The 15,588-nt window shown below is 36.2% G+C and overlaps 1 protein-coding gene across 4 annotated transcripts; it reads left to right on the top strand.

The window, feature by feature from the left end:
• The first annotated feature begins 401 nt into the window (after positions 1-401).
• LOC116301121 (histamine H2 receptor) lies at positions 402-14,297 on the top strand. 4 transcript variants are annotated; one of them, XM_031710131.2, is made up of 5 exons: positions 402-679; positions 1,431-1,559; positions 1,818-1,908; positions 2,322-2,418; positions 12,059-14,296. In XM_031710131.2, the coding sequence occupies exon 5, from the start codon at positions 12,140-12,142 to the stop codon at positions 13,232-13,234; it is 1,095 nt and encodes a 364-aa protein (XP_031565991.2). In that variant the 5' UTR covers positions 402-679; positions 1,431-1,559; positions 1,818-1,908; positions 2,322-2,418; positions 12,059-12,139; the 3' UTR covers positions 13,235-14,296. The 4 variants fall into 4 exon arrangements, with proteins under 4 accessions (XP_031565991.2, XP_031565990.1, XP_088880207.1 ...); XM_031710130.2 differs by lacking the exons at positions 402-679; positions 1,431-1,559; positions 1,818-1,908; positions 2,322-2,418 and adding an exon at positions 4,503-4,821 and having other exon boundaries at positions 12,059-14,297; XM_089024081.1 differs by lacking the exons at positions 402-679; positions 1,431-1,559; positions 1,818-1,908; positions 2,322-2,418 and adding an exon at positions 4,867-5,588 and having other exon boundaries at positions 12,059-14,297.
• Positions 14,298-15,588: the final 1,291 nt, after the last annotated feature.

Here is a 15,588-nt window from a genome sequence, read left to right as displayed (position 1 = left end):
TCGAAGCACAGGAGAGAACCAACAAACAACTCTACTTACATACGACAGCAAGCCCGGCAAAACTCGAACATTCAAAAATGACAAACGCATTATGCATTGTGTAAAGTGAGCGCTCTCACCGCTACGCCACCCATGTGTTACACTAACGATTTTTGCGGCGATTTTTGCTGCGATTGCGATTTTGTCCATAATGAATAATGGTAAAGATTTGTAATTACTTGAAAAGTTTTTTTCAGGATAACAAGATTTTCCTAGACAAATGTCTCTTTTGAAGGATGAGACAAAAGATTTCATATTTCCGAAAAACTTTAGCAATCACAAAACCGGTGGCACATTCTTGTCGAAGACCAAAAATAACGTGGGCTCATTCAACATCCAAGATCCAGGTCACCTCGGATATTTACAAGTAACGCCTGCTCTTATTTGCTGACCCTACAATTTTCATTCGGACAATGGAAAGATTGTTATGTTTGTTTTCTTTACTTTTTGGGGTAGTATCTTCGTTTTTCTTTCTATTTTCTTGGAGCAGATGTACTAGTCAATGTTTACTCTTCGGAGTCGTGAATGAAGTGAGGCGAATACACACAGGCGGTTCTGTGTTGTGGTGTTTGTTCTGTTTTGGTGGCAGTTTGACATCTGCTGTTGTAAATGCAGTTATGTTATTGCCCGTCGCTTCAAGGTAAGTACCAATTTATTCGCCTTTTATTTGGAGAAAAGTAGCAGTAAACTTTGTTTTTTTCTTCCTTAACAGGATTGAAACTATAAAATGTTATGTTAAAAGTAACCGAAAATGAAAGTCTGTCCTTTCTATGAAGTCCTTTTATATAATAGAATTATATTTTACAATCATCAGTCCTACTGTGAGGGTTCTCACCTCACACACTACCACTATTCTCACTGAAGCAGTTTTCCTATGACTCTTAAAAGCTCTTGGCACAAACATGGTCATGACATGGCAAGGCATATGTCAGACCAGTGGCATTGCACAAAAATTTACTCTGTATCCAATCAATTGCCAAGAACACAACACAAACTTAGCACATACACAGTCACACCAAGGTCATTGGGTGTCACAGCATTGCCAGACCAATGAAATTGTGGAAGAAAACAATCAGCCGATCAAAATTCAAGATAACGGTGACACGGTAAGACACACATATGACGTTTTTCACAGTCATACGAAAACTGCTCTATTTTGAACCATCAACTCACCAGAGAAAACCAGAGAACCCTGAGACAACCCTCTAGGCAAGGGAGAGAGCTACACATCAAACAAACTCAACTCACATTAATTGTGGTTCAGTTGAAAACCAAACCCACGACCCCATGCTTGAACTACAGGGCAGAGAGACAGCATTGTGGAAGGCAGAAAGATCAGCCCATGATTAGCCATGGTCAAGTTGTATTAATAAGCAGCTTTTTATTCATAGGTTTGGAAGTGTTATGAATAATTCAAGAAATGTACTGTTAGTGAAGGTTTCTTTGATGTGGACCTTCTTAGCTGCTGTTATAACCTCTTTGGGGTTTAGGCAATGGTGTAGTTCTTTCCAAGTAAACAGGTAATAGCAAATAAAAATAAAAAATTGAATATTATGCCTGAACTAGTCTAGAAAGTATTATAACCAATTCATTTGCATTATAGGCCCCGTCCACACGTATCCAGAAATTTTTGTATCCGCAAAAAAAAAAGGTTCACGAATCGTTTTCACTGTCCACATGTATCCGGAAATTTCTTGATCCACCCCGATGCATGCTAGTGCCTAGTCCCTTTGACGGGTAGTTTTTCTTATTATATCTGTTTTGTCTGTTTATTGTAGTTGTAGATATAACAAGGAGCAAGACTGGCATGCTTTCACCCCTCGGCACTCAGATTGTTTTGGAGCTTTTCTTTGGCTTGCAATCCAAACGGTAGGTTTATTGTGACTACATTTCATGTTGTCATAGGAAATAATGTCAGTTTCTGAAGTCAGGGGTATTTGTAGCCAAGGAGAAAGTTGTTGTCTTCATAAATATACTGTCATTTGCATCTACGGTAGGCATGTCACGCCAGACATCAAAACATGTTCCAACTGGCTCCTGAAATAATTTGTAACATCGTCGGCTAAACCGCAGTCCCCTTTTTAGCTGACAATCATACAACCATGTTTCAGAAGTCACTTAGAACATGTTTTGATGTCTGGTGTTAGTGCCTAAATGCATAACCAGTTTATATATGCTATGGAAATATAAATGTGGTGTGCCTAAGGTCTGACATTAGGACCCCTTTTATATGATGATTCTTAGGAGCCAATAGTTTCATACGAATCTTTTTCATTTTCCAGGGTTGCCTCTGGCTATCTTTTCTCTGTCAAGTTGGTTTTTATTACAGATGCGCCATTGTTAGCTCAAGATATTCAAGGTTAAAATAAACACTTTAAGGTACTAAGTTTCAAACAATCTATAGAATTAAAATTAGCATATTTTACAAAGCCTTTAAAAAAAAAGACGGATTGAACCTTGAAACAACCTCTGCGCTTATCAAGGTCAGTGCGTGTCTAAATTAACAACCTCTGGGCTGATCAAAGTCAGGGCATGGCGGGGGGAGGATTCCTTAAGGCCAAATAAGACTGTGCGATTTTTGCCTACAACCATCTCATGTAACCTGCTCATGTCATACCTACAACATGAGTTGTGTCGTGTAATTCTGTCCTACAACTCACTCAGGTCTGTTGTGTGCGACTACAAAAAAGTTGTAGAGTTTTATAACGTGATTTAAAATCGTGCAATAGTCGTTGCGAAATTTGCACAAATTACCCTACCGTGAGGGAGTCTGTGGGGAAATTTGTGGGGGAGTCCGTGGGACGATAAAAATGTCGGATAAAACAACGACAACAACAACAACGACACCGATTTTGCCAATAAAAACAAGTCCATAAAGTGAGACGAAGATGAGACGAAGACGAAAAAAGATAAAGTTATTTTTACTGACGAAGAAGTTGATCTTTTAATCGGTCTCTGGAGTAAGCACTGTAAGCACGTCGATTACTTCAAAAAAGATGCAAGACACGTAGCGAGTTGTAGGTAAAATGTGGTAGGCGTGTGGATCTGACCTAAGTCATGTCGTAAGTATGACGTAAGCAGGTTGCATGCGTTGGTTGTAGGCGAAAATCGTACCGTCTAATTCGGCCATTATATAATGAAATTAGCCCACATTACTTGGTGGTCTGCAAATGCAAAATAATGCATCATTCATGGTCACCATCAGTGTCCCCAATTAGCTTATATCTTAGCTAAATAACTTGACACTTTTAATAAAGTTTATCTATCTATCTATCTATCTATCTATCTATCTATCTATCTATCTATCTATCTATCTATCTATCTATCTATCTATCTATCTATCTATCTATCTATCTATCTATCTATCTATCTATCTATCTATCTATCTATCTATCTATCTATCTATCTACCTATCTATCACATTTCTGTATACGTCTAACTTAAGCATGATGTCTTCTCATTTTAGGCCACACGTCATTCTATTAAGAATAAGATTCTTTGTTTGAGTTGTATCCATTTTCATGTGTTTTTTTATGCACAACTGTTAAAGAAAGAAATGATACTCTAGGGAATGACACGTGGTCTGTAATGGATAACATTATGCCCAGGGCAAAGAGGTATATCGAAAATTGTTGCTCATATGTTGCTTTTTATATTGATAAATAAATGAACGAAAACGTAATGGGCAATGGGAAAAAAATTATAAAAGAAAAATTAATGAACGAACAAACAATAAATGTAAGTTTGAAAATAGGAAAAATAGAAAAGAGAAGGGAATGAATTAAAGAGAAAAGGTGTGGGAGAGGCAAATTATTAATTGATGGATTAGTAAGACAAAAAACAGAAACGAAAAGAATGCGGGAAAGAAAGAGAAAAAGAGAAAATTGAAAAATTGTCTTTGCAAATCTCATTATTTTTACATTGCTTGAGTGCTCTAAATGTATATTGTGGATTTGTTTTTAACAGACGGTAGTTTTGACACGAAATTGAATGAAATAAAATACATTACAGCAAATCCTATTCAAATGTCAAAGAAACAAAAACCTTACTTAATGACCACAAAGCTTACATTTCAAATAAAGTGGATTGACACAACTTAAGAATTAAGATTTGGTCAGACAGCAATGGCTTGGTCCTTCTTCTGAAGCTGATGTCCCTACTGACATTCATTGAAAGAAGACTAAATTTTTACTGTGGAGCTTAAGGAGTATTCTCTTTAAGTGGAAACCCTTGTCTCTCGAAATTTAACACTTAAATGGTTTCTCGATGAACCAATCAGAATCAACGCAACGCAGATTTCAATTAATGACAGCCCATCACGTCTATCAATCATTTCATATATGTCAGTTCTATTTTGTTACGGTGCTAAGTATGGAAGAAAAAACATCGTAAAACTAATCAAATAAATCTGGACGGAAATAGCGGTTTTAAATGACAAACATCTTTACCTTTTCAATTGATTTGCTTTCATCTTCTTGGGCCTATCAAATTTAATCCTTTTTTTTCTTCAAAAGCATAAGATTTGCTTGTCAAAAAACGTGCGTATTGTCTGACTTGAACAGAGTAAGTAAGGTGAGCGTGGCATGTCTTAGTTGGTAAAATCGATGTTGGTTGAGATCGTTCTCGACTCACGGATTTTTATTTATGACAAATTTCACCATTTTCTCTCGATGGCTGCATAGTTATAACTTTGTCTCCTCAAGCAAAGAAATCCTGCTTTGCTAATTCTTTGACACATGGACTACAGCAAAAAGAAACGCTTCATTTAAATTGTCATGTGAGGTAAGCGCAAATCAATATTTCAAACACATTTATAACTGACATGTTTAAGTCTTCCTTTACAAACAGCATGAAATTGTACAATTTCAAAAACTATTCTTTCAAGGCGTTCTTTTAAGTTTAAAGCTATAAATTTTAGATGAGCTATCAGCTGTGGAATTTCACATCCTTTTGAATGGAATTGAATAGCCAAAACAAGCCACTTGTATACGAACTGCATTGTCAAAATCTTAATGACCATCACTTTTTCAATGTTCACATTTTTGATGACTAAAGTAAGCAAAACGTAAAGAAAATTAAGGCAAAAATCCTAAAATTAATTCCATCTACATTTTCGGGCCAGACGTTTTGACAAAATCCCAGTTTTATTATCATAGATTTAGGAGTATTGCTTGTCGGGGATACTTTATTTTATCATTGTACTCTCACAGTATGAAATTCTACTTTTTTGCAAGAACATAGTAAGTTAGCATAAGTAAGTAAGTATCCCAAGTTTTCATTTCATCGGGCACTCAAAGACGCACTCTATTAGAACAGTTTTACTGCCATCATAATGGCTTCTTTTCTCGTTTGGCAGCGGAAAAAAATCAAAATCTTTATGTAAATAGAAAACGAAGCTAGAAGGATAGAAAACTACTATTTCTACAGAAACAAATTTTGCATGATTTTGGTATATCATTTTAAAAAATAAAGAAAGGAAACTGTGAAGGAAAGGAAAAAGCACTGGCGTTCACGATTTTGGAGTGTTCATTGTTGGATTCCTGGTCTTGGTCAGTATCACATGTTAGTAAAGTTTGTTACATCTCTATAGAGGGTTTCTCTCCTTCCGCATTTTCTTTTAGGGTTCAATCTTTGAGTTAGCAGTGCCCTGACTTAGATCAGCCCAGAGGTTGTTTCAGGGTTCCATCTGTGAGTTAGCCATATCCTGACTTAGATCAGCCCAGAGTTTGTTTCAGGATTTGATCTGTGAGTTAGCCGTGCCCCGTATTAGATCAGCCCAGAGGTTGTTTCAGGGTTCAATCTGTGAGTTAGCCATACCCTGACTTAGATCAGCCCAGAGAATCGTTCAGGGTTCCATAAAAATTGATGTCTGGTTGTTGTTGGCGTGGAAAAGAAAAGAGAACGAGACGAAAAGAATAAGAACATAAAACAATAGATCGGAAATATTATTTTGCCTCATTTTAAGGACAAAATAAATAAAGAACGTTATCCAATGAAGTGATATCTATAAACCCTGTTTTATATTCCAAAATAATTTACTACATCATTTACTTCTATGCTATTGTTATTCCTATTCGAATGCGGGACAATTTTATTGAAGTCGAAAATATTTACTTCTTGTTCGGTATCATTCAAGTTATTTTTTCCGCCTCTACTTCCTCAGTGACCCAGGGCCTAATCAAAAACAGGCATTTTTGTTAGCTTTATGAGAATTCCCCCTCATTATTTATTTACCATCACGTAAATAGTCTTTTCTCAATAACAGGAAGCTTTTGGATTGAACAAATACAGCTAGATTTTCTTAAGCATAATTTGGTTTTTGATTTGCGGAGTTTGTGTGCTGCTTATTATAATGTCTATGGCTACATGCAATTGATAAACATGGCTATTGTTCGTTGAAATTTCCCAGCAAAATTCCAATATTTCACAAAAATTTCCGAGATGCGCGCGTAATCACTAACTAGCTTCCGACGTGATATTTCCAACATATTTCCACACCATGGAATTGTCCAAAAGGTTGGATGAATGGCTTCCAACTATTCTGTCAACATATCGATTTAAGATGATGGCAACTATTTATTCCCATCATCTTAAATCGATAGATTGTATCAAGTAAGAAACCATCCCTCTCTCGCATCTTATCTTCCAACTCGTTCTCTCTACCCTAGAAAAATCAAGCTTGCTCGAAAAATTTTGGAAGTAGCGACGTACCTCCAACATATCCCCATACCACAGATGTTCATAAACTGCCATGGAAATATTGATGAAAGATCTTGAACATGGAAATATGTAATTGGAAGTCGCCTTCAACATATTTTTATGATGATGTTTCCAACATAAGATATTTCCATAAGAATTGCAACATCTTTCCACGATATTTCTATTATCGTAAGGAAGTGTCAAAAAGGGTGGACGTTTGTTAGTAGAGTTGCTTGTTGGTTCTCTTCTGTGCTTCGAGGGTTTTCGTCAGGGTTTCCCGGTTTTTCGTCCCTCCACGAAAACCAACTTCTAATTTCCTATATGGAACTGCTTCAATGGAGGAAGAGCTACTCTGTAGACCAGGGGTAACCATTTTTTTATTTGGTAAGTTTGACTTTCATGATCTTAACTCCATAAATGTTCTAGTGCTAGCCCGCCATTCCTTTCTTTCAGTCCGATAAACATTGTCGTTTTTCCTCATTCTATTCCCTCTTATCTCTTTATGAAAGATAAACCAGAACTCTTCTTTGGATTACACTATAGATCAACTATAATCCGTAGTAACCTAAATAATCTAAGTTTTATCGAACCCTGAAACCACCTCTGTGCTGTTCTAAAGTCAATGACACTGCTCAGATATTCAAGGTTGAAATAAAGACTTTAACATGCATTTAAGGTTCTTAGCTTTACAATTTCACAAAGCCTTAAAAAAAACCGGATCGAAACTTGAAACGACCTCTGGGCTGATCTATTAAAGTCATGATACTGCTAAGCCATTCAAGGTTAGAATAAAGACTTGCATTTAAGGTACTAAGTATTCAACAATCTATAGAGTTACAATTAGCATATTTCACAAATCCTTCAAAAACAAACCGCAGCTAACCTTGAAACAACCTCTGGGCTGATCTAGGTCTTGACATTGTCAAGCCCTGAAACAACCTCTGGGCTGATCTAAGAATTAACACTGCTCAGTCCTGAAACAACCTCTGGGCTGATCTAATTCTTAACACTGCTAAGCCCTGAAACAACCTCTGGGCTGATCTAAGTCTTGACACTGCTAAGCCCTGAAACAACCTCTGGGCTGATCTAAGTCTTAACACTGCTAAGCCCTGAAACAACCTCTGGGCTGATCTAAGTCTTGACACTGCCAAGCCCTGAAACAACCTCAGGGCTGATCTAAGTCTTGACACTGCCAAGCCCTGAAACAACCTCAGGGCTGATCTAAGTCTTGACACTGCCAAGCCCTGAAACAACCTCTGGGCTGATCTAAGTCTTGACACTGTCAAGCCCTGAAACAACCTCTGGGCTGATCTAAGTCTTAACACTGCTAAGCCCTGAAACAACCTCTGGGCTGATCTAAGTTATAACACTGCTAACTCACAGATCGAATTGTAGTTTAACCCGTTCTTAGTCTCTGGACACCATAATGCTCTCATAATGTTGTTTTTTTCTTTTTTGGAAATATAAAAATATTAAAAATATTAAAGAGGAAGTCTCACAAAACTATATAGTTAGACTATAAATTACTCATAGCCATTTTGCTGCATCATTACTTAGACTGGATGCTCAATATGACGTGTTATTCCGGTTATTACTGACGCGGCAGGCTTTAGCAGCTGGTCGTTACCATGCGTCATACAGTTTTTTATGCTGTGTTGTAAGTGTCGTAAGTTGCAGGACATGATAATGGAGACCTTTAGCACGAGGTTCTTGCTAGGTACCGCAAGGCTCAATCTGAAGTTCGACGTCATCCCGGGGGTTACTCCGCTAGAATTTGAGTAGGGGTGTTCCGCTGGGATTCTGAAAGGGGTACCCTGTTTATTACAACAAAAACTCAAATTTGTAGACCCTGTTTATGAAAAAAGAAGAAATTCATTGCACTGAGTTCCCGTTTCTATTATCATGTCATCTCGCGTATCGTTTTTTTACGACCATGGTAACCAGTTTCAGTCAATACGAAAGTAGAAACCCTGAATATGACAGAAAGCTCAGGAAGAATTTGGACCTTGAGTGAAATTGCATACCCTGTTTATGAACAAGAAGCTCGAAAAACCATACCCTGTTCAGCGGATCATCCCCGTATAGTCCATATATGAGAGTACCCCCCCCCCCCCCCACCCCTTCCGGGGACGTCAGGCGTTTTCTGTCTAACTTTCGACATTTAGCAATCCGTCATAACGAAGTTATTTATGGAAGAACCGCCATATTGAATTTCATTGATGTCGAGTGTTTTTCCTTGTTTGCGTGCCTGATTCCTAGCGATTAGCGGTAAACCTGATGCTAAAGGTCTTTAGTCACGTAACTGTTACTTCTTGGCAAACTAAAAAAAAAAAAAAAAGGGGGGGGGGGGGGGGTGAAAGAAAAAAAAAAGTTAACGCACTCCTCTTACTTGAAAACCTTTTTCTGAATTACTTTCACTAATGCTTTTCGATACGTTGCTAGAACCACCGATTTCATACATACATCATACATAATTTAACCTCTACCCTTCCCCCCTTAGAAACATCTCCGAGCTTAGTTATAATACCCTGAAGTACTTTTGTCAAACCAATTTTCTGATGGCTTTTTTGGTCTAGTTTTTCATACAATCTCATTAAAGTAATTAGTCAAAACAAATTTTGTAGTTTTTAATCCAATTTCGAAACGTTGAATAAATTATTAAAAGTATTTGTCTTTTAGGTCTGTTTTTTTTCTTTCCGGCTATTTAAAATTAAAAATCAATTACAAGATAAATTGAACGTAAAACTAATTGAAAATCTTATTTTGAGGCTTAGGGTAACTGATTTCTTAGCCACTCCTGTAAAATGATGTATTTATTAACTATTTCATGTTTTACACGGGTTTCTACTCTCATCTCATAATTCAAACTCTATTTCTTTATTAATCACCAATTCCGTAGCAATTCTCTTTTGAGGGGGGGGGGGGGGGGGGGGGGTGGGAGGGGTTTATTTTAAATTCTCTTGATTTTTGATATTTACAAAAAAATAATCATTCCTTGAAGATCGAAAATGAACAATTAAAGCAAGGACCACAACACAAACATTGCATGGTCAATATTGTTAAGTTGATCTTGCTAAATGATTTCAGTGTTTGTTGTTCATCAGTATTAGTATTTGCTTTTCCGTTTTAAATGAATCGTTAATTGTTTGTTTGCTTGAGTTGGGCTAAACAAGAGCGATATTTAATTTTCACAGTATTCAATATTCAATAATGTAATAATAATATTATTTAACATTTATGGCAATATATATTAATATTTAATTAATATAATTGATATTTATTTTTCTTGTGTCACGAAATCGTTGCCGGTTATGGAGGAGGGAAAAAAGATTAAAATTGGATATGTTAATGGGAAAATAAAAATGTTAATTAAAATTGATGATTGGAATGAAAATAGGAGCGAGAATGTAAAAGAACGAGAAAATCGAAAACAACTAAAATTCTAGTAAATTGCACCATTAAAAAATTAAAAGTGCAATTAATAAATAAATGAAACGAGAAAGAATGTGTCGTCATGAACGTTACAAACTAATTTTAGTTGTCGGATGACGAAAACTGAGAGAAACTAAGGTGAAAGGTACAAATTCATTCATCATAATCGCTAATCCAATATAACGTGAACTTATTGGTTGTGTTCTGTCTGATACTGCGTGGGTGGGTTAGTGTGTTTGTCCGGTTTAAAGGGGTTTACCCTGTTGATTTTTAGGTTTGTAGGTTTCGTTAGTTATTAGTTAGTTATTGATCCTATTTAAACTCCTTGTATTTGCATTATTCGTTTTTCCAAGCTTAAGTTAAGGTCTTTCTTTCTTTCTTTTTTTTGTATTGTGTCTCTTGGTTGCTGGCCTTTTATAAGTTTTATTTAGATTTATACTGTTGCAGTGTTTGTTTTTGTTTTGTTCATTTCGTTCTTGTTTGTCTATTATTTGCTAAAAAAAATAATTGATTAAATGATTGCCATCACCAAGGTTATTTCATTTTCATTCTACAAGATTGTAAGTTTTCATAACATCTGTTTTAGGCGCCTAGTTTTTAAGTCTGCTTCTAAGTAATGTTTTTATAAAGTTGATTAACCCCAGTTGTTCTTATAGAACCGTGATACAACTGAACGAGGCTCTTAGGAGATAAACAATTGTATTAATGTGCTTTCGCAAAAGAGAAAACACAACATCCAACATTAAGACATTTATAAAAACACTGTTTTATGTTTTCCTTTAGGCTATTGTACAATTTTTTAGTCTTATTCAAACTTCATTTTCCATCTATGAAAAGCGACATAAATTTAATTCTGGAAATAAAAGCATAGAGAAAAGTAGAGCTTTCACGGTTGGGTGCCTTGTAAAATTAATGCATATTACGTTGGTTGGAAAACTGTGAAAATGATGGAAATATGGAGAAATGCATGGGAGACATACGGTTTCTCATTATTTTCCCTCATTATTTTCCCTCATTATTTTCCCTCATTATTTTCCCTGTTCATTGCGGTTTGTCCCGAGTTTCTTTCTTTCGTTGCATGACTTTCTTCCGTGATGTGCACGTTCTGTGTCTGATAGAAATTTATTGTTTTGTCAAAGTTTTGATTGCACTGAGAAGACTGTTCTTGAATATTGGAAAAGCTTTTAAACGCACCCCCAAATGCAATACGACATTACAACGCCAGTATAATCAAAACTAAAGAAAACAACGAATCATAGATATCATCACTTGGTTGCTTCATTTATACGTGGTTATCATTTTTTAAAACAAGTGCGGAAATGCTAGTTCTTTTTTCATCATACTTCAATCCAAATATCCAATCATCCATCTAAGATTTTCCTCTGGCGCGTCTGATGTGGATGATTAATGTTTTCCTAAAGATATCAATAAAAAAGTCTATCATTTTTCTCTTTTTTTTTTTTTTTTTTTTTTTGAAGAAAAAATCTGAATTTGGAAAATCTGATTTCTATTTTAATCTTTTTATATCTGCCATTTTAGCGAAAAATAAATGATAGATAAGCGCCCACGCACTACGGTTGGGGATATAAAAGAGAAAAAAACTTTGTTGGAAAACAAAATCAGACCTATTTATTGACTGATTAGCACTAGTTAAATGGCGGATTTGAGCTGAGTAGCCAAGATGTATTGTAGTTGCCTATAGAAATCGTATCATTCACACTAATTTCCATCCTGTGTTTGCTCATTTGTCGCTCAAAGTCATCAAGGATCTTAAAGAGGCTGGGTGTTTTTGTTTGAACCTGTAAGTCCGCCGTAAAAGAACTGCTAATCACGTAGGGCCTCGTAGAGAAATGATCAGTCTGATATTGCACTTTTGTTGCTTTCACAGGTGACTTAAACCACGCAACAGGAAAAAGATCGTTGTTAATTGCAGAACTTGGAAAGAGGACGCTTTGATCGTATTGAGAAAATGAACAATATTGATAGTCAGAACCAAAGTTTACTTGATCATAATGGAAGCATCACCACTTCGTCTGGTAAGAGTACAACGGGATATTACGAATTGATAGCGATATCAGTGCTATATGGAATTCTGCTGGTGGCAATACTAGCTGGAAATGGGCTAATACTCGCTTCTTTCGTTATCAACAAAAAACTACGAACTATCACCAACAGGCTTGTCGTTGGGTTAGCTATAAGTGACGTTCTGGTGGGATTGGTATCCATCCCGTGCTGGATGTACGTTTTTATTTGTCAGTTCAAGGGAATCACATACAATAGTTGGGTCTACCAGTTTTACATTGTTTTTGACATATTTATTGGGAGCGCGAGTATTCTTCAACTTACAGCTATTGGCATCGAGAGGTGTCATGCCGTTGTCAGGCCATTTCGTCACCGAACACTTCCAAAACGGGCGTTTTATGTCATGGTATCGGTTCCCTGGTTTTATGCTGGCTTTGTTGCTGTTCTTCAGCCTGTTCAGTACAAGAGTTGGAGAGAAGTCTACACTATTCTCATGACCACGACGTGTTTTCTAGGACCACTATTGATCAACGTGCTATCTTATTCCTGTATTGTCAAGTTTGCGCATTCCAAGCCCCGACGCAACCTAACAGAGCAAAGAATCCCAAACTCTGTTTACCGTAAGGAAATTAAACTCGCTGTTACGGTGGCATTGATAACAGCTCTCTTTGTGGTTGCTTGGTTACCGCTGTTTGTTGTGACGGTGATAGGCACCTATCATCCTCAGAACCTTCCTTCCCCTGTATGGAGCGACCGATTGATCAAGTTTGTCAAATGGATGCATTATGGAAACAGCGCTGTTGATCCTTTTTTCTACGCCTACAGAAATAAAGATATCATTCTAACGTTCCGTTTCATCGTCCTCAGACTTTTTTGCCGAAAAGTGACGCTTATGGAGTTACACCATGTTACTGGTTGCAACAAAGGAGCATCTACGAAAGCTTCAATTTTTAAGAACAGTTGCCATAAAGACGAACGAAAACCGTTTCATTCTGTAATTAGAATTTCATCTTCTAATAATAATGAACAGTCTACAGTATAATTAAGCAAGCAGGTATAGAATAGTCGAAAATGTTCGAATCAGGATAAACAGCAAACAATAACCAATATTTGATAGGAAGGATTATTTGATATTGTTAGAGTGATTGCTGCAAATCCTTCTGTCCAAAATGATTTAGAATTCAATTTTGAAATAAAAGTCGTATCATAAATAAAGGAAGAGAAAAAAAAGATGAAAGGAAGAAGATAAGGAGGCCAACACAATCCAATTATTTTGTCATCTTTTTACTTTACAACCGAGTTTGACTGATTCAAGCTTGAATTATTGATCTTTGCATGGTTATTAAGAGTTCATTTATAAGCTTATCCACAGTCTTAGAAGAGCTTACAGAGGATTTTGTACGACCATAAACGCTTGTATAGTCTTGACACGAAGCTTGAGTGAATTTCCTTTCAATACACGACACTAAAATAGCTTACAGATGCAATCGCTGTGTTTGTATAGTGTGCGTTTCTCGTGTATAATTGGCTCAGACTGGCGCATAAGAAATCTGCTCTAATCTAGTGTCAGTTCTTTGTACTCGCTTAAGCTGGTTGTTTGTTCTTTATTGTTTTGTTTTGTACATTAATGGAAATAATTCATTCGATCATAGAAGCTAGTATAAGGAATTTATTTTGTCGTTTTTAAGGAAAAGAAATGCCACGAATTCCACTGAGCAAAAGTGTGATTTCTTTTGTGATTTATGTAAGCCTCGCATCTAATAAGATATTTTTGAGCTTGCATTCTACTGGTAAAAAAGTAATATTACGAAAGAGAATGACGCCTAACAATAGTATAAGGTCAATTTATAGTTTAAGAATCGTTTTCAGTACGCATGCGATTTTATCCCGAATTTCTCACCTTTTGTTTAAACCTTTTGTTCTTAAATAAACAAAATTCCTAAATGGGAAACCGTGGATAAGCCTTTTGGTACCAAAATTCTAGGATTCTCTTGAACCAGCGTTCCTATGTTCTCCAAAGAACAAAATTTCAACTAATCGTAAACTAGACGTTTATTTTTAGAAGACTTCCGATTGTTGCATTAGCTATTGCCTTTCGTGACGGACTGACCGCAAGGAACGCAGGCTCGTTGTAGAGAACTGATGAAAAACGAAAGCTTATATGATAGGAATTATTTTGGCTTGCCTCAAATATGTTTTTTTTTTTTTTTTTTTGTTATGGCTAAAAGGTTTTCTGTTTCTATTATCAAGCCGCCCTTGAGCTTATTTGACTCAGGTAATTCTGAGTATAAGGTTCAACATTACTGTCGTTTTTACTTTATGATAATATTCTCATTAAGTGAGATAATCCAATCTACTAAGGCTTAGTGGGGAGTTGGATATTAAGGTAATTTCACTTGATATTTCTGGAATCCGCTCAACCAGAGAAAATATTACATCACTGACTAACATCAATCTGGGTGATCGAGGAATCAACGAATAGACCACTTTACCAGTGCTCTAAAATTTGGCCGAGACTTTGGGAATTAATTTTGATCCGGTACTGACAATACATTCGGTGCTTTTAAGACTCTTCAGTAATGATAATTAGTTAAAGAAAACCTAAAATAGCCTGGTAATGATTTCCTGGAGAATCTTGAGATTGCAATCATGATGGACCCTTCTCGAGGAGAAGTGTGACTGATTTCTTTTGTACGGTTTTCATGTTAGCCATTCATTCAAGTTAATTTTGAGAAGAGTCCATTCACACTGAATCTCGACGTAGGTCTCTATCAATGAAAATTTCGGGAGCTTTTAATTAAGTGTATGTCACATCGCTCTTTACCCTGACTTGTCGGTAGCTCACTCCAATCTCCCTTCGCTCCCTCCCTCTCCACTCAATTTTCCATCCCCCTCCCTCCAAAGGGAGCAATATTGTGCAGCCTCACTGAAGAAGAACTGAGATGGACCAAAGGAGAAAAGAAAGAGATAAAGAACAAAAGAAAACGAAGAAAAAGATTTTCAAGTATATGGTTTACGTAGTTTACGTCCAATTGAGCGGAATCAGTGTAAACGTTATGCATAGAAACCGAGAATGATTTTGAAATACTTGATTAAGATGCTGCAACTTAAATTGCAGTTATAATTTTTTTTAAATTAAAAATAAAGTATTTTATCATGTTATTCGAAAAAAAAAAAAATGTGTACATCCACGACTTGTTTTTCGACCCATTTTCGACTTATTTCCGACTCACGAATTGCATGGGACCCACGACTTAAGACGCACGACTGTTAAACAAACATGGGCATGGGTAATGGTGAAGGGTTCCTGGCTAAAAAAATTATTAGTTTTTCAAACAAATACAAGAATATTTTGTTAGCGAGTATGAAAATTTTACTACATAAAAAATTGAGTTT

The sequence above is a fragment of the Actinia tenebrosa genome, unplaced genomic scaffold (genome assembly GCF_029948245.1).
Source record: "Actinia tenebrosa isolate PJP-AT-01 unplaced genomic scaffold, QUT_ActTen_1.0 PGA_scaffold8__29_contigs__length_14323225, whole genome shotgun sequence".
NCBI lineage: Eukaryota > Metazoa > Cnidaria > Anthozoa > Actiniaria > Actiniidae > Actinia > Actinia tenebrosa.
This window is presented reverse-complemented; position numbering and strand designations above follow the sequence as displayed.

Bases quoted from the DNA above. Each gene is read 5' to 3' on its own strand.
- LOC116301121 (XM_031710130.2), top strand. From the start codon at position 12,140: ATGAACAATATTGATAGTCAGAACCAAAGTTTACTTGATCATAATGGA.